We start from the raw sequence: 25148 nt of genomic DNA, 5'->3' as shown, positions 1-25148 counted from the left end.
CTGGGGGAGGTCCTGGCTATGAGATAGCTGCTTTTGCTCTGCCACATGCTCCCACTGTAGTAAGGCCCAGCAGGCCATGGACCACTCTGAAAGGATGAGCTGAAGTAGCCCTCTTCTCTAAGCTCACTGCCTTCCCAAGCAGTTACAATGACAGGAGCCAATCCAGTCCCACTGCTGCAGATGTCTGGAAAAGCCTACCCACAATCCGCTCTCCCAGGGAGAAGACCACTGTCCATACCTATAACCTCCAACCTTCACCTGCCCACACCTCCAGTGCACTTTGGGGTTGCAGTATTCCATAGGAATGATTGGCCAAATGCCACTGCATACTTGAGGAAACCACCAAAACAAAGTTGGGAATGTTTTAAAGAAGATTTTGAAGAGAAAAATAATATGAAGAGCAGACACGTAGAAAAACTATAATTAATCTCCTCAGAGAAATAAGAAAAGTGATTGCATCCATTAAGAGGCGGCAGTTATTTTAAAAAGCAACAAGAGAGAGCTCTAGGAAATTAAAAATAGAGCTGCAGAAAGGTTTTTAACGTAACAAGTGGGATCACAAGACGGTTCAGGACAACATCACCCAGAAAGGCTAGCCTACAGAAAACAGGAGGAAATAAAGGACTCATCCAGGGAGTCTACTATCTGGCTACTTGGGAATGCCAGAGAGGAAGAAAACTTGAGGATGGAGAACAACTGACAGCAGTCTGGGAAGCTTAAGGACAGACACCCACTTCCTTCCATGTTGAAGGGTTCTATGGCCCACTCTGCTGAAAGTCCCAACTGGAAAAGGACTGGGAGGAACCTGATGTGCTTCCTGTGGTTGTTGATGGTAACAAATGAACAAAAGCCTGAAGTCTGAGGAATGTAACCTTTTGCAGTTTGGGAAGCCAGAAACTCAGGATCAGTTTTAGATGAAATCTACTCCTGGGCAGGTCTATGGAAAGGACCCATTCCTTGCTTCCTTCAGCTTCTGGTGGCAGATGGCACTCCTTGGCTTGTGGCCACATCACTTCAATGTCTGCCTGCCTCTGCCTCCACATCACCTTCTTGGTGTAACTCCCCCTCTCTCCTAAAGACCCCTGAAATAGCACATAGGGCCCATCCCCTGTCAAGGTCCTTAATCACATACTGAAGCCTCTTAAGGTGACATTGAGATTAAGACCTTATATCTCTAGGGTGCCTTGCATCCTAAACCACCTCTGAGCAGAGAGGAAAGAAGTTGTATAGAACAGTCTTCAACAGGGATGAAGCAGGCTCCTGGACCAATGTCTCCAATTTCCTGACAGAACCTGGAATGTCCTATCCAGTCAGACCATCACATCTGTAGGACATAGGCCAGGATTCCATACTTCCAGCTGTAGCAGCTGGAGTGGTTGCTCTCTGAGAATTTTGCTTCTAGAATTCTTGACTTCACTGCAGAGAAGAATTTAAGAATGAGCTGGCAAACGGTAGAAAAAAACACGATGGCTCTTTAACTCAGAGGAAGGGCAGCACACACTCTGCATCCCAGTGTCTTAGTGACACTTAGTGTCTAAACATTCCATTGTTTTTGTTTTTAGATTTATCTGTCTATTTTCTGAGGCAAAGTTTCTCTGTGTAACTGCTATGGCTGTCCTGGAACTCATTGTGTGTTGGGATTAAAGGCATGAGCTACATTTATTCATTTTAATTTAATGTGTATAGGCATTTTGCTTACATGTATGTATGTGCACCATGTGTGTGCTTGGCCCCATGAAGGGCAGAAGAGAATTCCATAAGAACTGAGTTAAACATAGTTGTAAACCACCACATGGGTGCTGGGAATTAAACCCAGGTCCTTTGAGTAAGCAACAAGTGCTCCTAACCACTGAGATATTTTTCCAACCCCTGCAATTCCATTATTCAGTAGGTTTCTAAGGAAATGTTTCTCCTTCCGTTTTGGTAAATGAGTTCAAAGGGTGGTTCCTTGGTGCTTTGGGTAGGTCACAGTCTGGTAAGGTAAAACCATGTCCCTTAAGGTGTTCACAAGGGGTTATGGCATGTCTTATGTCTTTTGCTGTAAATGGAGTTTCTAGTCTTGGTTTATTTATTTATTTATTTATTGCCTTTGTGTAACTACACCATGTATATGCAGTGCCTATGGAGGACAGAAGAAGGTGTCAGACTCCTTAGGAACTATAATTATAGACAGTTGTGAGTCGCAGGTGCTAAGAGTTGAACCTAGGTCCTCTGCAAGAGCAGCAAGTGTTCTTAATCACTGAGCCATATCTCCAGCCCCTTTAATCCTAATTTTTATCTTTATGAAAGTTTCTAGTCTTGTTTGTGAAATTCTCAGAAAATGTCAAGTTTATAGCTAAGAAAGGAAAAAGGCCATCCTTGGCCATATACAGTTAGGTCTTAAATTCATTACTATATTAACATTCTCATTTGAAATATTTCTATTTAAAAAAGAAATTCACCATGTTTATGTAGACCACCTCCATAGCAAATCATGCTGTAACGTTTGACTATTAGTCAACTGGCTTCAGGGATCCCATGTCCCCTTAACTTTCCATTTTTTATCCTGTTTCGGTCAATTAATAAATGTCTATAAAATACAGATCTCAGGCATGCCAAGTCCCTGTTTGCCACCAGAAAGAGCAAAGGGAACCACCTGGTGAGCCCCAGGCCACTGCCCAGCAAGCCTGCAGAGCCACCTGCAGATTTACAAGGTAACAGACTGTGGAAGGCTCAGGTGTCCCAGTGGCATGGCTGTTAGACAACAAAAAGGCAGATTAGCACATGGGGAAGGAATTGCAAACATTAACTCCAGCAAAGTAAGAAGTTAGACAAGAAAATACTACCATAGCACACACTTTCAGATGTGACTACTTGATTTGAATAATTGAATATATGAAAAAGTATGCCTATAACTGTGCTGGAAGGTTGCAGGAAGAGAAATGGGGTACATATCTGGAACTGAGGGGAGTGGTACATGAACTAAATCTTTCATAAGAAAAAAAATCAATAAATACAGAACTGGATGTCAAGAAAGCTAAGTTGATAAAGTGGTTGCCATGCAAGTATGAGGACCTGAGCTTGACTTCCAGTACCTGTCTAAGAGCTGGGTGTGGAGGCGGTGTTTGTAATGCCAGCACTGAGAAGATGGAGACAGATAGACCCAGGCTCCTTAGCCTAGCCTAATCAGCAAGTCTTGGCTGCCAAGGACTGATGCTGTCTCAAAAACAAGATGGAAAGCTCTTGAGGAACGACATTAGAGGCTGCCCAGTGGGTAAAGTGCTTCCTGTGGTGGCATGAAGACCTGAATTCAGATCCCCAACACCCACATAAAAAGCCAGGCATGGCAGCATGATCCTATAACCCAGCACTTGGGTGGGCAGGGATAGGAAGATCCTAGGGACTCACTGATCAGCCAGTCTAGCTGAAATGGTGAATTCCAGGTTCAATGAAAGCCCTGTCTCAAAAAACCAGGTGGAGAGCAATAGAGGAAAACATCCTGATGTCAAACTTCAGCCTCCACAACCTGCCATATAGGCAAGCAAATATGTATGCACATGCATATACCACATACACACACATCCACACCCACAAACTGTGTTCTGTTGTTATTAATATTATTATATTTGTCTGTTTTATGCTGGGATCAAACCACTAAAGGAACAATCTCTCCAGCTCTCATTTTTTTCTTATTAATTTGCTAATTTCAGTGGCTCTATGCTGCTCTATGTAAGAGTTGAGTCATGACCAAATGAGGGCCCACTCACTGTTCATTGACTGAATATTTCTGTCTGCCCTCCCACACTCGATGACTATGCCTCAGCACTATGGTGTTAGCAGGTGTGACCTTTGGAAGGTGAAAAGGTCCTGGGGGGGCACAGCTCCTGAATGTGATAATAACCATGGTGCAGGAACCAAGTAGAAGCTGTATAGACACCTTGGTCTTGGATTTCCCAGCATCTAGGAAGTGAGGACAACATCCACTGCTTATACCATAGTGCCTATGCTATTAACAGCATTATTGTACCACACACAGCCTGAGACAGTGCAAACACATTCTTGTTTCTTGTTCTTAAAGGTTCAAAGCAAAGCCACAGCCCACAAATTGTAAGACCAATTGCTAAAGCTAGGGTAACAGGCAGACTGAGTCCAGTACACTAACTGTTCTGCTTTTGTGAGTAATTGAAAAGTCATAATAAAATCAATTAAAAATGGCCAGCTATGGTAGTGTTATCCTAACACAAAAGGAGGACGAGGCAGGAGATCAGAAGTTCAAAGCCATCCTCAGCTACATAATAAGTTTGATGCCAGCCTGGACTACATGAAGCCCTGTCTTAAAACAAGCAAACCAAAGTTAAAAATAAAAAGCTTGAGCTGAACAGAGGCTCAACATTAAGAATACTGGTTATTCTTCCAGAGGATCCATGGTCAATTCCTAGTGCCCACATGGCAACTCACAACTGTCTTTCTAAGTCCAGTCCCAAGAACAGTGATAAGAGGACAAGCTGCATTGAGATTAAACTTGAAGACAACCTCTGGCCCACTGAGAGCAGCAAAACCCCGCGATCAGAAATGCAGCAGCACTTGCCTCTGAGGAAGTTTAAGGAACTCACTTTCTAAAGGAGTGGGTTGAGGTCAAGTGACTTTTGTAGAAAAGTGAAGAGCAATGCAGTCACCTTCTTGTCTTGCTGAGGGACACATGGCACTTTGCTGGCTATACTCTGCCATGTTTCTAGATAGCGCTGTGGTCATTGATGTTGCTGTTGTTATGAGACAGGGTCTCACTTCACAGCCAGCCCTAGCTGGTCCGGAACTTGCAGTATAGACCACACTAACCTGGAATTTGCAGTATTCTACTGCCTATAGCTACCCAAGTGTTGGGATTACAGGGGCAAGTCACTATCCACACATATCCCTGGCCCTAATAGTCTTTCTTTAAAAGCAAAATAGCAAGAGTTGGGGTTCAGACACTGAGTCTCTTCTCGTGTAAGAGTACCACGAAGCCACAGAAACCTAGCACCATGACTGTGGCTCCCACACCTCACCAATCTTCCAGGAAGTGGTACATGCTTACCATCCTAGCCCCCTGAAGGAGAAGGTGAGAGAATCAGGAATTCAAGGACAATCTCAGGTACTTAGCAAGTTTGAGGCCAACCTAGGCTTTATGATACCCTATCTAAAAATAAACAGATAAAAGTCTGTTGGACCCTACCACAAGCAGTAAAATAAAATGTAAAATGCTTGGTTGAAATCTGGCTTTGATGGGCTGAGGGTGTAGCTCAGCGACAGAGTAATTGTCTACCAGCAAGACCCTGGTTCAGTCATTCTTAGCAATGCCAAAACAGAAGGCCTGAATTTCAAACACCAAAAACCACTTCCGCATAAGTAAATCCCATGTAATACTTAGGGTATATTTATACTGTAGAGTTATTTGTTGTTTAATCACATTTTAAGTTAACCAGGCATCCAATAGTTTGTCTGGCAACTCTAACAAGGCACTGGAGTTGAGATCCTACAGGGCCAGTGCAAGAAAAGAAACTCGTAGAAAAGTTCCCAGCTGTCAATAGAACATGACAGGGCAACCCAGGAAACAGATTCACCTCTGAGCCTCAATTTTTTTCCCACCTACAGATTGTGAGTTTAATAGTAATTACCACTGGAGTTGGTAGAGATAGAATGAGTTAAGACATGTAAAGTGCCTAGGCCACTGCCTGTCACACAGTCAGCCCTCACTCAAATGGTGGTTTTTTTTGGGAGCTGCCAAGGTAGCATGAGGCAGGAATGGGGAGGAAGAAACAGATGCTTGTCAGAGAGGCCGAGGCGGCAGGAGGGAGAAACCTCCAGCAAAAAAGTCCCAGCATCTCAAAGACAAGGTCCTGCTGGGACCACAAGCTGCCAACAGGGAGCCACTGGCTTACTCATGTCACCTGTCCACCAACTGTGGTGCTGCTTTCTGGCTCCATGCTCAATGGCATCATGTCAGTATCTGAAAAGTGGCCTAGGAATTAGCAAACCCTCTCATCAGAGCCCTTTCCTCACCTCCCCTATCCAGCACTGACAGAGCACCTCCACAGTGGGTCAGGCCAATGCACACAGCCCCTTCTCTGCTTTCCTTTTAACTACAGAATTCAAACAAAGAAATTCCTTTCTCTGTTTAAGGGCCTAGAATTCAGTCAAAATAGGCAAAGAGCTAAAGAAGATGGGAAAAAGGTCCTTTGTTGATGAGTAGATGTGTTCAGTACCCAAAACCACTAACAGTACTAATTAGCCTGAGAGCTTCACAAAATAAAAATGCTTTGATGATCATTTTTAACAACTCAAAAATTGTCCTTCTGTCTTGTAAGAGACTGACTTCCTCCTTACTACCCTTGATAGCTCCCCTCCCAACCACAGGAACGTGCAAGTTGAAGTATGGGGGTTTAAAATTATAGCTTTTTGATGTACAAACATCTATTTTATAGCTGAACTTGGCTTTTCCTTCATCTCCCCCGTTATGTCCCTACATGCACATAAAACCAGGCCAAACAAAACACCCCCTCTGGTCTTTCTCAACACCATCTCCTCAAGGACTAAATTTGGGCATCACCTTCAGCTCTCCCCTCACCCATCATCTACTCAAGAAGTACTATTAGTTTCACCTCTTGAGACCCTCATGATTTTCTTGCCTTCCATTTCTGAGAACCCTTTGCTCACACTCTTCTGATGCCCTGAACTACTTACTATAAAACCCTGTAACCATCACCTCGGGAGCCACTGATGGGTAAAGTGTCCTTCTGGCACTTCTAGGCTGTGCTCACGATACCAGCAGCCTGCTTTCCAGCCTGTCTCCACCACCTTCCCACTTTCTGGCTCCTATACATACAGCCCACCTGCCTCTCTGCTCCATGGCATTTTTTTAACCACCATCTTCTTTCCCTCTAGATGGTCCTAACTTGGAACACCCTCCCTTCCCTGGTGCATGACTGCTGTTGGGATCTGAGTCACGTGTTCCAACACTTCTCCCTCCAGAAGTCCCAACACAATCCAGGAAAGAGACTTCAAATTTGAAAGATGGCTTCAAATTTGAGATCTTCCTGCCAACCCCATCCTCCTGAGATTATAAGCATTCACCACTGTAAGTAGCAGATTCACCACTATAACTAGCAGATTTTCTTAAAGACATAAACCACTCAAGGACAGAGATAGTAGGAGAGGTGACTGCAGTAACGTAACCAGGAAAGCCAGGACACAGGAAGGTAATAGATCTCACAGCCCCGAAGGCTGATTATCCTCCACCAACCCTGGACTCCATGTTTGCCAGGGAAGAAGCAGATATCAAACAATGGGGTGGAGTGGAAGCCAACCAGCAGGCAGACAACTATGACCTCATAATCACCCCAGGGAGAACAACGCACCCCCTGGAGAGGAAGAGCAGGGGTCTCTGGACTAGGGCTGGGGACGCAAGGTATAGTGGAAGGACTGAAGATGCTGCAAAAGCAGGGCTGGGGGTAAGTGACTGTACCGTGCCCCATCCTGCAGGCCATTTCTGGAACACCTAAGACAGGAGGAAAAATTCCTGGATGTAAGACCTCACAAACAGTCCACCCTGTCACCTACTGTAAGACAAAACAGAGTCCCCTGCACTACAGACTAAGGCAGCTTTTGAATCCCCCACTCCTAAAACATACAGGCAAGCCAAGATCACTGGGTTGGTTTGTTCAAAGAGGACAGAGATGGAAAGAAAGTTGCAGGAAAAAAGCAATTTAGAAGCAGTAGACTATGCAGGGAGAACAAAACCACATCATTAAAATCCTCGGGGAAATAAGACCATATCCCTGAAACAATGGGATATTATACATGTGTTTTTAAAGAACTACTCAGGGGAAAGGGCACTAGGAAATTAAAAGTATGTTGGAAACAAACAGAAACATCAATAGAAGGGTTGGGATGCTAAAATGAAAGGAAATCTAGAAACTAAAGCACATAAGTCACAAATGGGGTAAAATGAGAAGGTCAGTTCAAGAGATCCAAAAGCTAAATACGCTTCCGAAAGAAGGGGTGGTGAAAATAAAGAGAAAAGTTAGTTAATAATTCAGGGAACTCCCAGGGTAGACAATGAGGGATTGGCTGGGAGCCTGATAAACACACCAGGATCAAGATGTGCTTGAGGGACTCAGAACAGTCACAAATCAGAAACGTTTTGGACTTTTCAGCAATTTGAGAAGCTACAAAAGTACAAACCATGTCTTCAAACTTGTCAAATAAAAATTACTTCCAATCTGGAATGTTCCTTTCATCTAACTACAGACCACTTATGAAAACAAAACAACAAAGATAAAAAAGTAAGCCAGATGTGGCAGTACACACCTATCTCGGTACATAGGAGTCTCTGGAGGAAGGATTAAGAAACTGGAGGCATGGGGGGGACGGGGACGTGCAGGGTGGCACACGCCTTTGATCCCAGCACTCAGGAGGCAGAGGCAGGTGCCTTTGTGAGTTTGAGGCTAGCCGGTCTACAGAGTAGTTCCAGGACAGGACAGAGTTATATAGTGAGTCCCTTTTACAAAAACAACAAACAAAAACAATACAAACAAAAAACTGGAGGCAGAAGCATGCCAGATGTGGTGGTTCAAGGGCTCTGATACCAGCACTTGGGAAGGCAGAGGTGATCTGTGAGTTCTAGACCAATCTGGTCTACAGTAAATTCCAAGCTATGCTGTGAGTCTCTTGTCTCTGTCTGTCTGTCTGTCTGTCTGTCTCTCTCTCTCTCTCTCTCTCTCTCTCTCTCTCTCTCACACACACACACACACACACAGGTTGGTGGGGGAAACTCTGGAGGCCAATCTGGACAACATAGCAAAAACATGTCTCTTAAACAAATGCAGTAAGAGTAGGGCTAGCCACTTTTCCCAGAAGCTGCTGTGGGTGGGCCCTACTCCAGCAAGGGAGTAATAGAATAGATATTCTTGGGCATGTGCACATAAGTGAAGGTCCCTGAAGATGCTTTGGTCTCTGACCACCCAGAGGCTAGAGTTACAGGTGGTTTTGAGCTGCTAGAGGTGATAACAGGAACAGGCTTGGACCTTCTGCAAAAATCAATTTGCACACTTAACTGCTGAGCCATCTCTCCAGGGTTTCTCTGTATAAGCCTAGCTGTCTGGAACTCACTCAGAGATCTGCCTGCCTCTGCCTCCTGAGCGCTGGGATTAAAGGTATATGCCAATACCACCTAGCAATTCTTAAATTACTGATCTATGCATTCTGAATAGTATGAGATTTCTTGGTGCTGCTCAGCCCTGGGTAGACTTGAATCATCCCTTTGTCCAGCAAATCCATGCTGCATATGTTATGTGCCTGCTAGTTACCTGGCAGTCTAAATTATCAAAGACTGCACAGTACTTTTGTTCAGGCAACCCTCATTTATTTACCAATGGCCCCAAGTACAAGGGCAGTAAGAGGTTATAATATGCTCCCTTTAAGTGACAGTTCTTAGTAAGAAGGAAAAAAAAAAATCATAGGCTGAAATTGCTAAGATCTTTGGCAAAAAAGATTTTATCTGTGAAACAATGAAGAAGAAGAAAAGAAATTCAAGAATGTTTTACTCAAACTGCAAAAATCCGGGCCAGGTACTAGGGTAAATGCCTTGTTTCATGCCATCACTAGGTCTGTGTCGCTCACAGTGGCACCAGTGAGAGCTTCTGACAATGGTGTATGTAGTGTGTGTGTGACATTTCCAACACTCAGGAGGCAGAGGCAAAAGGGCTGGAGTTCTAGGCCTGTCTGGTCTAGCTAGCCCCTGTCTCAAAACAACAAAATGAACAAAATATTTTGAGCGAGACTACACTTATACAACAATTACAGTTGCCGATTTCTATTGTACCTGATGTATTAAAGTGTAGTGTATAGGTAAGAGTTTGGTACTAGAAGGACTTAGGTGTCCTGGATCTATCTGAAGGATAAATAAGAGTCTGCTGCCCACCCACACACATCTGCCTCATCTTTGTCATGCAAATGCCACATACACAAGTAGCTCCAAGGGCACAGCAAAAAAAAAAAAAAACAAAAAACTTTCATTTCCTGACTTCTCTATGCCAGGCACCTTTTAGTTCATTTAATTTCCACCATAATTCTATGGGGGGGTATAATCAACCCGAATTTTACTGATAAGAAAAATGAGGCTCAGAGAGACCCACAGGACATCCATTCAATGTCCATTTTCCCACCCAAGGAACTGGCCTGGTGCCTACTCATGATGTAGGTTCCAAACATACTTAATTGAACCAAAATAAAATCAAATTAGAATGCAAATGTTCTCCTGGAGCCAGGGTCTTCCCATGCTGTAAGATCTAGAGGCCAGCAAGCCAAAGCAGCTATAGAGAACAGGAAGTAAGCTCAGGGAATCAAATCAGTTCTTCCCCTTAAGACCCAGAACCAATTAAGTGCTCTTAAAGGCTCAACTATCTCTCCAGATGAGCATAAAAAGGCCTAACTTTTTGCTTTGTTTGTTGTTTGTTTTTCAGGACAGGGTTTCTCTGTGTATCCCTAGCTGTCCTGGAACTCACTCTGTAGATCAGACTGGCCTCAACACTCAGAGATTCACCTGCCTCTACCACCTAAATGCTACTACATGAGACCCTTCATGAAAAACAAGGGCAACAACTAAAACAAAAACAAGAAATGGTGGTAAAGGATGTGGGGAGACAGGACCCTTCACACTGTTGGCGAGAAAGTAAACTAGTACAGCCACAAAAAAACAGTGTTGGAGGCTTTAAAAAGATTTAAAAAGCTATGGCTGAGTCATAGTGGTATACACCTTTAGTTCCAGCACTCAGGAGCCAGAGGCAGGAGGATCTCGGTGTGTTTGAGGACAGTTTGGACTATATAGCAAACTCCAGAGCAGCCAGAACTACATAGCAATACTCAGTTTCAAAAACAAAACAAGCTGGGTCAGTGGTGGCACACGCCTTTAATCCCAGCACTTGGGAGGCAGAGGCCGGCGGATCTCCGTGAGTTCAAATGAGTTCAATGCCAGCCTGGTCTACAGAGTGAGTTCCAGGACAGCCAGGGCTGCACAGAGAAACCCTGTCTCAAAAAAAAAAAAAAAAAAAAAAAAAAAAAAAAAAAAACCAAACAAACAAAAGAACTACAGTATGAACCAGCACTCTCACTATCAGGGGATAAAGAGTGGACTCAGATAGAAGGAGCAGTCGCACTCCACGTTTACTGTAGGATTGTTCACAGGAGCTGAGACATGGGAACAACCTAGGTGTCTGTCAGTGGAGAGATGTGTTAAAAACAGCTGTACACACACACAGGAGCACATTGTTGAGCCGTAAAAAGTAATGAAGTCCTGTCATTTGTGACAACGTAGAACTGGGGGGCGTTATGCTATACAAAATAAACTAGGTACAAAAAGATTAGTATAGAATGTAAACAACTGGCTTCCTGGAAGTTGAGGCTGAGGAAAGCAGTGGAGAGGGCTGGAGAGATGACATCAGTAGGCACTGAGCTACATTGAAATGAAGAAAAGCAACCTTGGGTATGGTTCCATAATAGTGTGTCTACAGCAGTAGCAATTTAGCATTGAGTATTTCAAAGATCTAGGAAGGACTCTCAATGTCTTTGCCTTAGAGATGAGAAATGCTTGAGGAGGTAACAGCCCTGGCTGTCCTGGAACTCACTCTGTAGACCAGGCAGCCCTGAAACTCACAGAGATCCACCTGCCTCTACCGCCTGAGTGCTGGGGTTAAAGGTGTGCTGTCCCACCTTTTTTGTTCATGTCTGTCTATCAACCTTACCCCCAAGCTAGGGACCAAATCAGGCCTAACACTGAGCTAAATTAAATCTCAGCCCCCCCTGCTGGCTGGCTGTCTTGTCTCTGTGTAGACTGTAAATGATAATGTGTACTCAAAGGATGAAGACCAGATTCCATGTGATCCAAGCCATCTTACTGAGCACTTTGCCAATATCTCACTTGTGGGATACAGAGTAAGATGAAGAAGCATGGCTTCTGTCTCCAAGAAACTTAGAATCTCTAATGGTAGAGGTTTGAAACAAAGTTTCATGAGAAAGTACCTCATACTGTAAGGATGAAAAAAATACAGCCTAACTCTCCAATGACCCCAGGAAGCTAGAAGTTTTTAAACCTTAAAATCCAGACCCTGCCCTCAGCCAGTAAATAGGCAAAAGGTCACATCCTTTGCTATTTAGGACAGGACCTGTGAGTACGTGAGCTTTGTCACCCCACCCAGGAACCCATGTGAATGCAAACCTTCAGAGCTATAGGAAACTGATTGGTCTATAAAGTGCAGGCTTGGATGGTTTAAATTGACCTCGAGGGCCCTGAATGCTATGAGATGATTGGTTTAAGATGTGCGGGCTTTGTTGTAACCCTATAAAAGCTATCTTAGTTCCGCCCTCGTGGTCCTTAGTCCTCTGCCCCTACGAGGCGCATGACTGTGGACCCCAGTGCACTTGGAATATAAAAGACCTCATGCTTTTACATCAAGACCGCTTCTCGTGAGTGATTTGGGGGGCTTCTTTCCTGAGTTGGGGCGTGAAGGTCCGCGCGGGTCTTTCAATACAAGGCGAAGCAGCCAAGGTACCGCTATGGAAGGAGGAGAGCTGGAAGAAGCTGTGACAGCTGTGGAAGGTGAAAGGGCCACAGAGGGAGGAGGGAGGGCCACTGCAGAAAACTGCGCTCACAGGGCACTAACACGTGCTCAGCGAGTGTCCCAGAGTGAGAAAACAACCCCCCAACAGCTCCTGTTGCACAGGCTCTGCTTCAGGTCAGGGTCCAGCAAATCCTAATCCCTACCCCCAGTGTTTTTAAACCAGCTTGCCTGGGGTAAGCTCACTTGCCTGAAACTGAAAAGTAAGAATAATTCAGCCTCAGATATTCATTGGGGGGATTAAGTATGAAAGTCCATGTAAACTGCCCTTGGCAGGGATGTAAAACATGCTACCAACTAATAATCAATCATATCAAACAAAGCCTGACTTCCAGGCTGGGGCCAGACTTGGAAAGATCAAAAAAGGGTGGGGGGATGCCAGTGATTGGGGATCAGCATAGATGTGACAGGCAAACCATGACAGACAGTTGGATCTTGGCAAGCTGAAAAGGAGCTATGTGCCCTCAAGCCCTGCAATCATCCTTTCTCCATTAAAACAGTGCTCAGGCCCTTCACAGCTTTTCTCTGCCAGCTGTTCTCATCTCAAAACACAAAAACAAAACCCTTCCCCAGAATAGCTAAGGCCAGGGATGGGGTGCAGAAATGCCATGTGGAGAGACCACCACACAAACTAACCAGGTGAGCTGAGGAGGACAGATGAATACTGCTGGGATACACCTGGCAAGAGCTCAAAAAAAGATGTGAAGCACGTAGAAGGCCTCCCAGGTATGGGGACAGTCAGAGTCAGAGTCACAGAAAGGGCAGCTGTGGGTGGATGATAAGTGGTAAGTCCCAGTGGCCCCAGCAGAAGAGGCACAGGGTTACAGCACAAAAGTAGGGAAGAAGCATCCATTCAGTCTGGACAGAGCTTTTACAGAACCTGAGGCCTGCTAGGACTCAGGATAAACTGAACAGATAAAAGGGCCCTTGTGAAACTGACATTTCCTTTCATCAGTCATTCTGGCTGGAGGATATAGCTCAGTGACAAAGCACTTAACCAACATGCATGAGGTCACTGGTTCAATTGGGAGCAAACAGGTCATTTCAGATTAATCCAGATTAATCCAGACTGTATCCTTGCCTCAGACCCCTTTGCAAATGATAGGTTTCCTGAATGGAGAACAAAGCCACAGGACAGGAGTAAATCCCATGTCCCATCTAGTGCACACTGAGAAATGATACAGTCCCCATTAAGTGTTGATGTAGGAGGTTTGGGACATGACATATTAAGGCATACTGACCTCCACCATACCCTCACCTGCCTCCTGAACACACACACACACACACACACACACACACACACACACACACACACACACACACACAGCCTTCCAGCTCCTGAGTTGCTACCATGACTTGGCAGGCATCTGGACTCTGCAGTTTAGATAAAGAGCCAGAGCCTGGGGCCTTATCAGCTCTCCTGAACTGAGGGAAAGGTATCCTCCCAAGCAAATTTGAAAGCCCTCTGACCCTACCTACATGGAGCAGTGAGTGTTACTCAAAGGCCAGTAGCAACATTTTCCCTCACTGCTGTCCAGGAGGCCTCACGCCTTAGGAAGCTCGCCTTTGCCCTGCAGTGTGCACATGCCCACTGGAAGCTGGGCCTTTGGCCCCACTATTAGACATCACCTCATGGCCCAGGGTGGCTCTGACTGAGCTAGACTGAGAACAGACCTTCCCTTGACCTCAGTAGCTGTGCCAGTTCCACAAGGGACCCTTGTCTTCCTCCAACAGCTATCACTACATGAAGGTAGGCTGGCCCAGAGCTTTGGGTCTACACCCCAAAACAGGGTTTGCCATCTCCAACCACAGATGTTCTCACAGGCCCCTGAGCCATGATCTAGTCCACCCTCTCTATCTACTCAATGTCCATCCCTGAGACCTGTCCCCAGAATGTCTAGGAAGCTATATCTGTTCCAGAGGGGGAGTAACAATGGACGGACGGACACACACACACACACACACACACACACAAAGCAGGTGGAGAAGAGCTACAAGTGGGCAGTAGAAAGGCACTTTTCATGGTTCCCGTGGAAGAGGTAAAGGACAACATTTGAATTTTCAAAGGTGGGAGTACTGGGAAAGCCAGTCAGGAAAGAGTTGCGCAGCAGCTGGTCTAGAAGAAGCAGTGGAGGAGGCTAAGAGCTTCCTTTTTCCTGCTGAGACTGAATGTCACCCCAGGTTGTCCATCTGGGAAGAGATGACAGGATGGTCCTTTGTCTGGGTCCAGGAGATGACCCCTCGTCAGGCCACATTACCTGAGGCCTGTGAGCTTGTACCAGATTTCATCAACAAGTAGCCTTTTAAATGCTACACGCTACAAAGATTGCCTTTGTGGTAGTTGCCCTAAGACCACTCAGTGAGGACAGGAAAGGCCCCTCCCACTAGGCACACAGCCATCACAAAAAACAAAGCACCCAGCTGAGCTTTGACAAGGTTGTTTGGGGCAGCACAGTCAACATCCCACTGCTCTTGTGACCTCCTGAAGTGAAGGGTAAGTACTCCCCTCCCCCAATTCTGGCCACATCCAGAGAAACTGCTAATAGAATACTGGTTGCCCTGAGACAGGCCAGGGTCCTATATGGGCACATTTTGGATGCAAATCTCCTGAAGAGCCAGTGGAAGCTGAAGCCTCCAGGACCTCGCCCAGCAGAGCTGATAATATCAGCTTCTGCTTCCCTTCCTGTCCACCAAGGAAGAGTGATTCCACTAAGATTTTGACAAAGCCAAGTAGACATTGATTCTGCAAGGTGCGCCTGAGTCACTCAAACCAGAGTTGGGCCCAGGAAGATGAGAGGAGAGCATCTTGAAAGCTCCACTGTGAAGCCACAGTAGCCTGGCTCCTACTCCTGCACTGGCCTGTGACAGTTGCTGCTGGCGGTGAGTCACTGGGTTGGCCACTCTCTTGAGAATTCCTTTAGATATATTACATCAGCGTTCTTATTCTCATACCACGGACAAAATATAGGATGGAACATTGACCCGACTGCCCCACACACACACACACACACTGAGGGGAGAGTTGAGAATCTCATGAGCATAAAACATTAGTTATATCTTGATTTAACTCAATTTAGATGGGAAAAGGCACCAGCTTTAGAGTGAGTCTGCCTGGGAAGAGGCCCCAGGCAAGAAGGAGAAACCCCTTTCCCAGGATGCTGGGATACTGGCAATGCTTAGGCTCAACCTAGGTGATACTCAAGTTCTGGCGGCAGACTATATTCACCAGGCTGGAAGGGAATATAGGGGCTGACACACACTCTGTTGTTTTCAATTTTGATACAGCAAATCTGTCACTGCCCCCCCCCCAATAATATGGGGCTGAAGTGATGGCTCAGTAAGTGAAGAGCACTTAGTGCTTTTACAGAGAACCTAGGTTCTAGCTCCAAAACTGCACCAAGCGATTCATAGCACAATTCCAGGGGATCCAATGCCCTCTTCTGGCCTCTGTAAACACCTGCACTCAGGTAGTACACACACTCATGCAAGCACATGTACACATACAAATAAATAAATCTTCTTCCCCCAACTGTGAAAAACCACAAACCACCAATAGTCCTGCAATCATCTGGTACCAAAAAAGGACTGATTCCAAGACTGTTTCAGATACCAAAACCTGTTTTCAAAAAGTGATGTGCTTCACGCGTGTGACTCCCTGGCCACGTTCCATACACATAAACCATCTCTATGACTCATCTCTGACACAAGGCAAATGTTGTGCAAATAGTTGTCATACTGTATGTATTGTTTAGGAAATAATGACAAAAAAGTCTGTGCATGCTCAATATAGACACAGCCAGTAACCAATACAGAACTAACAATATACTACACACCAGCAACAATATTAACATGTTCCCAATATTTTCCATCCCTTGATTGCAGAAGCCATGGATACAGAAGGCAGACAGTTCAGGTAATTGGGGATTTTTGTCTGCTTCTTTACCTCTGAAAAACTAAACTATGGACTACTTGCTTTGTGCTACAAGGTACTGGGCTTTGTGAAGACCCAGTCCTGTCCCTGTGTAGCTGAGAAAGGAGTCAAGGTAAGGAGGAAGTTAAATAACACAAGTGAAATCTAAACAGAGTAACACAAGCATTGAAGATGCAATGCAAAACTGAAGAGTAGACTCATCAAAAGAAGACTTACACACTGAGAACTACAATATATCACTTAAAGAAATTAAAGGTCTAAACCAAAGGGAACATGCTCATGTTCGCACCCCAAACTGATCTACAGACTCAGTGCCATGCTGATCTTAATAGATACTTCCTTGAATGATATATACAAATGATCAATTAATACATACAAGGATGTTCCAAATCCCTAGCCACAGGGAGACATAAATCAAACTATGTGAGAAGCTACTTCACAGTCATCAGAGTGTGGTAAAGACAGACAGTAAGTGGTGGTGAAGATCTGGAAAGATTAGAATTCTACATTGCTGGTGGGTGAATAAAATGGTGCAGCCACTCAGGAAAGAGTCTGGTAACTCCTCAGTGAAATAGTTATCATGTGAGACAGCAATTCTACTCCTAGATATACAAGCTATCAGAAAATATATGTCCATCCCAAATTTTGCACACAAGTGATCATAACAGCACTGGTCCTAATGGGCAAAAGATAGAAGCCTCCAATCCACCCATCAGCTTACTAAAAAGATTAACAACATATGGGACAGCCACACAATGACCATTTAGACACTTAAAAATGAAACAGTGTTACAAAGTAGATGAACCCTGAGATCAACCTATGTGAAAGAAACCAGATACAACCAGGCACAAATAAACTGGGTGCACTGGTCTTTAGTCCCAGCACTTGGGAGGCAGAGGCAGTCAGATCTCTGTGAGTTCAAGACCAGCCTGGTCTACAAGAGGTAGTTCCAGGAGAGGCTCCAAAGCTACACAGAGAAACCCTGTCTCGAAAAACCAAAAAAACCAAAAAACAAACAAACAAAGCAAAACAAACAACAACAACAATAAAAACAAACAAACAAAGAGGCACAAGTAATACAACCATTTAAATGAAGTGTCTAGACAGGAAAGTCCAGACAGACAAAGTACATCCTAGATGTCAGGATCTGGGAAGGGAGATGAACAGGGAGTGACTGCTAATAGGCACAGGGTTTCCTTGTGGAGTGATAAGAATGTTCTGAAATTAGATAGTGAAGATGGCTACACAACCCTGGAAATGTACTAAAAAACACTGAATTTTAAACTATTGAATTACACACTTTTAGAGAGGTGAATGTTGCCAGTCAAATCTGTAATAACAGCTCCTGGGAGACAGAAATGGGGGATGGCAAGTTCAAGTCTCAAAACAAAATGTGGGAGGTGAATTCTAGTCAGATACAGCGGTACCTACAGTCCTAGCTGCTTAGGAGACTGGGACAGGGTGATCACTTGAGTTCTTTAATTCAAAATCAGCCTAAACAACATAATGAAGCCTTGTATAAAAGGGGGGGGGGGTTATAGATGGTAGCTCATCGCACAACTCAAGAGGTTGGGGCAGAAAAACTGCCACAAATCTGAGGCCAGGGTGAGCTTCACGGTGAGTTTCAGGTCAGTTTGATATACAGAGTGAGACCCTGTCTCAAAAAATAAATAAATAAATAAATAAAATAAAAATAGATACCTAAGACTAAAATGTACATTCTCTGGACAATCCTAATTCTAACCCAGCCTCAAAACACAGTCAGTAGAGTGATTTCTGCACAAGTATGAGGGCCTGAGTCCTCTTGGCACCTATGGGAAAGCTGCATGAACAGTGTACATCTGTAATTCAGTACTGGGGAAGCACTGGCTCTCTGAGCAGTTAAACTAACAACATTGGTAACAACATCAGAGAGCTTGTCTCAAAAAACAAGATGGAGGCCAGGTAGTGGTGACACACACTTTAATCCCAGCACTCGGGAGGCAGAGGCAGGCAGGCAGATCTCTGTGAGTTGCAGGCCAGCCTGGTCTACAGAGCCAGTTCTAGGACAGGCTCCAAAGCTACAGAGAAACCCTATCTCGAATAAAAACAAAACAAAAAAAAAAAAAATTAGAGCTTTAGTTTAATTTTATGGCATAGCACTTACCAAGCACAAATGAGGCCAACAATCCAGCAACACAAAAAAATTTACTAAAATTTTAATGAAGTTTGGGCACTTACTTAATTTACAAGTCCTGAGTTTAATCCCTAGCACCCATCACATGTACACTTATGGCTTAATCTACTGTGATGAGGAAAACCTAGACTCACCCAGACATGTAGCGACAAAAGAAAAAATATTTTAATAACCTCTCAGTGACTGAGGTCACTCCCCTTGACATTACATCCAAACTCAATAGACAAGCAGTTCACTGTGACAAGAAATCTCAAACCTCATGAGCTTTTCCTACTCTGTGACTTTAAAATTCACTGCCCTGTGTCAATTTGTAAATGGGTCTTTTTGCTCAACATGATTTTATAATCTCATGTGCTGGTCATCCGGAAAACACTGGCTCTCTGAATTATGCTGCTCTTCTGAACAGCAACACAGTACCGACTAAAATGAATTAAGAGAATGCCACCTTATAGTATCACCACCAAGGTGAATGTCATCAAAAAAGCCTTTAGACATTTCAAAGGTATCCAACTCAGGACAAACTCTAATTTGTTCTTGTAAGCTCTAACTTCACCACAGGCCACGGTATTGTGAGGGGGAAATTTAGAAAGCTCTCAAATCTGTATAACCATGGTCATAACCAGTTTTACATCAGTTCATTCTGAAAACCCATCATGTTCAAGGTCTTTTCCCTCACAACCCCCATGGCTAGTAAACAGAATGCTTAGTTCCCGTTTTATCACACAGAAAGGTAAGGATATGTGCCCAAGCGTAGCACATTAATGTTGATTAAATGAATCTGCTTCATTGCTTCATTAGGCCACTGTTAAATGAGGTGGAAGACAAGGGTCTGGGATGTGCAGCTGATTACTGAAAAAGTGTCAATAGTTTTACCTCCCCTAATTTTACATCACTGGTGAAAATAAAAATAATGTGTCAGTATAGCTAGGAAAATTGTCCTACCATAAAGACTTCGTTGAACTGGGCTTGAGGACTTGCAAGGGCCTGGGGAGCCCTCTAAGAACCACTGAGTGAGGACAATATTCCCTACTGTCCTGGGGGTAGGGAACAAAGCAAACAGCCTGCCCTGCTGTGTAACTTGGAATGCAGTGAACAGATGTGACTCTCAGCCAGGTGGGAGCTGACCTGCACCTGCAGGACAGACAGACGTTCAAGCATAAAGCTAGCTGAACAGCCTGCTTCCTGACTGCCAAATCCAACTGCAAATCCAGCCGTGTGCAACCTTTCTCTTCTTTTGACCGCTAGTCAAAACAGGACCGCCAACTTGAGGACCCATGTGACAGCCATGGCTACGGACAAAGGGTTGGAGGACAGAGAGGGAAGGGAAGCACAGCCCACATCTCCTCATCTTTGCCCCCAGCTTGGTTCATTCACTAGGCCTCACCATACCCTCCCTGCAAATACTTGTTTCACCTAGACCCAAGTAAAGTATAAATAGCTCCAGGCACTTGATAGGGAAGATACTTTCTCTTGGCCCCATAATGGGCCCTTACCCAGCAGCCACCACAATTGGCCCAAAGCCCATAATATTCAGTAGGCAGCATGAGGTCTGCTGGGAATGGATTTCTTATTTGAGATGAGACTGTAATACCAGCACCCATAGCCACAGTAAAGCCACTTGGCTGGAGCTGAAGGAGGAAAACAAAGTGCCATTCAAGCCCCAGGGACAAACAATAGGCCCTTATCCACTTTTCTGGTCCAGGCCCAGAACTGCAAGCACAACCAGAAGACACAATGGGCAGCCCCTGGGCAGGGTACCCCTAGATGTGTGGGGGCCCAGGCAAACATTTTTTTGTGATCTGTATATATGAAGAACTCAATATTACTATGCCAATACCATTCTGATAGCCCAGTAACACAGAATCCATATAGGAAATGTCACATAGACCAGAAGAATAATCACATGCACAGGTGGACGACTCAGGGTCAATATGCCAAAAGGCCACAAGATGGGAGCTGTGAGCATATGGATAAAGAAACTCCAAAGTGTGCCCTGAGGTGCAGCCTGGGCCAGGAGTCTCTCTCAGGCCAATGGGGGTTCTTCTAAACATACAGGCAACAATCAAGGGTTTGAAGAAATATGAGGATGTCCTCAAAAATGGGTTAGGAATTCAAAGCCTAAGTACTTCCTGTTCCCATGCTGGAGTTATCCAGTCACCTGGGAAACACCAAACCTCTGTAAGTGCCTGGGCCTTCACTTCTCACTCCTACTGGGGAACAGGGTACTTTGTCTGGAGTGTGCCACCTTATTGGGCCAGTCCCTCAGTGAGGCCCACAAGTGAAGTGCCAGGAAGAAAGCACATAGGAAAACTTCACTAAGAGCCTGGGATCAGGCAACATGGATTGAGAACAAATCCAGATAACTCTCGGGCAGAAACCACAACTCTAAACAGGCTCTGTCCCCTAGGGGAAAATTTTGCTACCCACAGGGACACTACCCAGAGCTGGTTAAAGGAACCGGCCTGCAAGGCCCCGGACTGGGCCAATGAAAAGAGGCAGTACCAGCAATGGGCCTAGCAGGGCAAAGGAGGGGCTACTCAGCCTCCTCTTTCACCCTCCACAGGGAGGGATCACTCACAGTTTGAAATGTGCCTAAGGTTCAGGTGTCCTGCCAAGTTGTGGGCCTGAAGCTGCCAGCTGCAGGAGGCAGATAGCTACAAGGAAGGGAGGCTCCCCCAGAGGTCCCCATAGGCTTGGGGTGTGCTCATAAGCCACTGTGCTTTTCCCCACAGTATGATCACAGCAGTGACTACACAGGCTCTGGCCTTCTGCTGGCTTCTCTGATGACAGGAGATGGCAGGGCCTTCTTTTCCCTACAGTGTTCCCAGCAGGGGTCTGAAACTTACTCCTTCAGCTGCTCAGCAGCAACTCAGCCAGGTCTACAGCATAGCACTTCAGGCCAGGCAGCCACACAGAGGCCAGGGTCTGGAGCGATTCATCCCCGCCCCACAAAGGGCTATGCTGGTGGCCTCTCCTCAGGAGAATGCTGGGAAAATGGGCCAGGGACCTCGGGGGGCAGGATGCCAGGCTCCAAGGTTCCCACTACACATGTCAAAGGCTCGTGCTAAAGGAGCAGAGAGGGTAACCAGGCAGCAGTTCCAGCTCTGACAAGTATGCACTGGTGGGTGATGCCTGGTTCCAGCCCAAGGCCCCACTCCGCTCTGTCTCCTCTCTTCTTAGTCCTGATGCCAGCAACTGCTCAAATCTCTCCACCCTGCCCCCCCCCTCCCCAGAGCTCTTCATAATCTTCCCTGTCCTGTTCTTCTGCCCCCTCATCCCAGCAAACAAGCCAACCAACCTGCATTTCTTTAGCCACCAGGTCTTCTGGAATACACACTATTGCTGGCAGGGCTTGGCAAAAAGAAATGACCTTTGCGCAGGGGCAGGTTCTCTTTGCTGGCTCTGTCAATTCCAACTGGGTAAATAGTTATGGAAATAAACCTAAAGGGAGAATAAGATGGCATTGCAGAAAGTGCATGATGGACCTGGCCCTTTGTGACTTCTAGTAAACCATTACAATGCAAAACTCCTAGTCCACTCAGCACAGTATGTGTGAATGGTCTGCTTAGGAGAAGGATCTCTGCAAATCACCATAGGTTCCCAGAAATAGCCTTCTCCTTTTCCTACCTAAGGGAAAGGAACTTGAGGGTATGGGAACTGATAAACTAAGAAAAGAGATTAAATGTGGAATTCTAGAACTAAGCTCCAAGGAAGACTGAGCCAGGTCAGGGAAGCCCGATTCTGTTTTCTAGTGAGTGAGAGCTACTGTCTAATGTCACTGACTGGGCTTTGCCTCAGACTTCAAGACACCAACACTTAAATCTACACATATCCACTGGCCTGGTTGCTACAAGAGGGAAGGGTCTGCAAATCTGCTAGCAATCTCAACACTAAAGGAGAGGTTTGTGTGGACTATACTTAGAAAGACCTGGGTTGAGAGGCACCTTTACCCAGCCTCAGGGTTCCTTCCTGGCAGCACCACTCCCTGCCCAGGGCAGGCTGCACAGAAGGTCCTCCATGGGCTACCGGCTGTCCAAGATGGCCTAAGAGGACCATTCTAGAAAAGGGAATGCTTTTCTAGTATACAAAATGGAAATGCTCACCTCTCCCCTAGGTTAATAGTTTTATCCAAGTTGAGCAGCCATAATCAATTGCAAAATCTCTAGTCAACTATCCAAGTCCATATATACTCTGTGGTGTGACACAAACAATGAGTGGGATTTTCTTTTATCTACCCAACAGTGCTTAATAAAAGAAAACTGCATCAGCGAGACACTCACCACACCCATGTAGCTCCTGTACAGGGAGGAGAACAAGCCTCTATGGCTTCCCTCTGAACCAACTCCACTATTAACATTCTACTTCTAACCATCTCTCTTGGGAACACTAGTGTGGAGATCAGACAGATAGAGAAATGAGAAGCAAAAGAATAACCTTCCCCCAAAGAAAAAGCTGGGTGGTGGTACATGCCTTTAATCCCAGCACTCAGGAGGCAGAGCCAAGTGGATCTCTGTGAGTTCTTGGGCAGCCTGGTCTACAGAGCAAGTTCCAAAACTGGCTCCATAGCTACTGAAAAACCCTGTCTCACAAAGCAAAAAAAAAAAAAAAAAAAAAAAAATTAAATAAATAAATAAATAAATAAAAACAAGTTTTCCAGCTGGAGAGATGCTCAGCAGGTAAAGACTCTTCCCCCCCCCTTAATTTTATATATGAGTAATCTACATGTATACCTACACGCAAGAAGAGGACATTAGATCCTATTCCTATTACAAATGGCTGTGAGACACCATGTGGGTGCTGAGAATTGAACTCAGGACCTCTGGAAGAGCAGCCAATGCTCTTAACCTCAGGGCCATCTCTCCAGCCCAAAACTCTTGATGCCAAGCCTGACAACCAGAGTTTGATCTCCAGGATCAAATCTAATAAAATTGTTCTCTTACTACACACACACACACACACACACACACACACACATCCATTCTTTCTCTCTCCCTCTCTCTCTCTCTCACACACACACAAACTAGTTTAAGAAAAGATTACCCCTCTATCCATGTTGAGGCAGTACCCTTCATAGTCCTCCTCAAGCAGACCTCAGCAACACTAGAACATCTGCCTGGAGGAAGAGCTCTTCTGCTCAGGAGATGCTTGAGTAGATCAGCTCTGAGAAGCAGCCAGCCAAAGCCCAGTGAGGTTCCAATGAATGCCCATATTATCAAGAGGCTGTCAGGGAAGTTCCCAAATAGATTCCCATGCCTGGTGCCACTGCCCAGGTAGACTTGACTCGTGCTCTGAGAAGTAGTCTCAAAAGGAAAAATGAAAGGGAAAATTTTTGTCTGCAAATTCTCCCTTCGAAGAGTACTGCGTAGGGCCGAGGTGGGGTCTGTGTCAATGCTACACCCTGTCTGAGATGTCTAGAGTGTGACAGGGCAGTGACAACAGTAGAATGGGTCACGGACCAGAAAGGAATGAACCAAGTTTGAGGACCTGTGCTAAAAAGAACAGGTAGGTAACAAGGTAGCAGATGAAAGCATGAGATATGGGAGTGAAGGGCCTCATCTCAGGGCTCTCCTATGGGACAATACAACTCAAATGTAGAGTTATCCTATTACTCAAGATGAAGACCTGGGTTTATGATAATCGGGCATCAGTGACAAGTGATGCCAGCTTAGTAATAGCAGTTTGGAGTCCTGAGGATGAAGGTTATAACAATGTCTACACACACACACACACACACACACACACACACACAATGCTTGTTGAGTAAATATATGAATGACTGATCTCAGAACAAGGCTGGTTATGTTTAAAGTAATCAAACTGGCAGAGACAGGCAAAAGGTATTTGTGAGGATGACTAGAACATACCATGCTTCTTGCTGGATAGGGGAAGAGCAGAGTGAGGGTGGGATGGAAAGGGAGAGCAAGGGCAACCGTGTTCTCAGATTCCACAGACTCAGTGACTCCAAAGACACCTAAAGACAGTCCTACTCCTTATAAGCAGAGTGTGTAACGGAGGGGTCTGTCTTCTTTCTCCTGCCGTAGACTCCTGCCTAATAGCTTGGAAGAAAGGAAAACCACAAACACAGACTTAGTTCTGGAAGATGGGACAAGCACAGGGAAGATAGGAGAATGGGCAAAAACCAGATGGACTAGCAGTTACTGGAAGGCCTGTCCTTGGGAAGGAACAGAACACCAGATCTAAGCAAGCTCTTGCCTCAACTCTGATTCTTCAAGCTGTTCCTCTCTCTCCACACACTCTCCTCCAAGTAGCCCTGCCCCTTGAGCTCTCTTCTTTTTCCTCTTCAGGATTCTCTCCTTAACAGAGCTGAGCCTAGATACAAACTTAATTTGTTCAATGCACAGAAACAACAGTGAGCAGCACAGGACGCATGGCTAAGGAAGAGATGCCTTTC

The 25148-nt window shown here is 45.3% G+C and overlaps 1 protein-coding gene across 2 annotated transcripts in view; it reads right to left on the bottom strand.

Moving 5' to 3' along the window:
* Pc (pyruvate carboxylase) overlaps positions 1-25148 on the bottom strand; it is an 87382-nt gene that overhangs the window by 32523 nt on the left and 29711 nt on the right. Inside the window, exon 1 of one of the 2 annotated variants that reach the window (XM_051193577.1) lies at positions 22035-22055. The exons of the other annotated variant lie outside the window; for it this stretch is intronic. Within the exon in view, the coding sequence (XP_051049534.1) occupies positions 22035-22040 (6 nt within the window). The 5' untranslated portion in view covers positions 22041-22055. Of the gene's footprint in view, positions 1-22034; positions 22056-25148 lie in introns of those variants that run through there. 2 annotated transcript variants of the gene reach the window in all.

The sequence above is a fragment of the Phodopus roborovskii genome, unplaced genomic scaffold, assembly GCF_943737965.1.
Source record: "Phodopus roborovskii unplaced genomic scaffold, PHOROB, whole genome shotgun sequence".
Classification (NCBI taxonomy): domain Eukaryota; kingdom Metazoa; phylum Chordata; class Mammalia; order Rodentia; family Cricetidae; genus Phodopus; species Phodopus roborovskii.
This window is presented reverse-complemented; position numbering and strand designations above follow the sequence as displayed.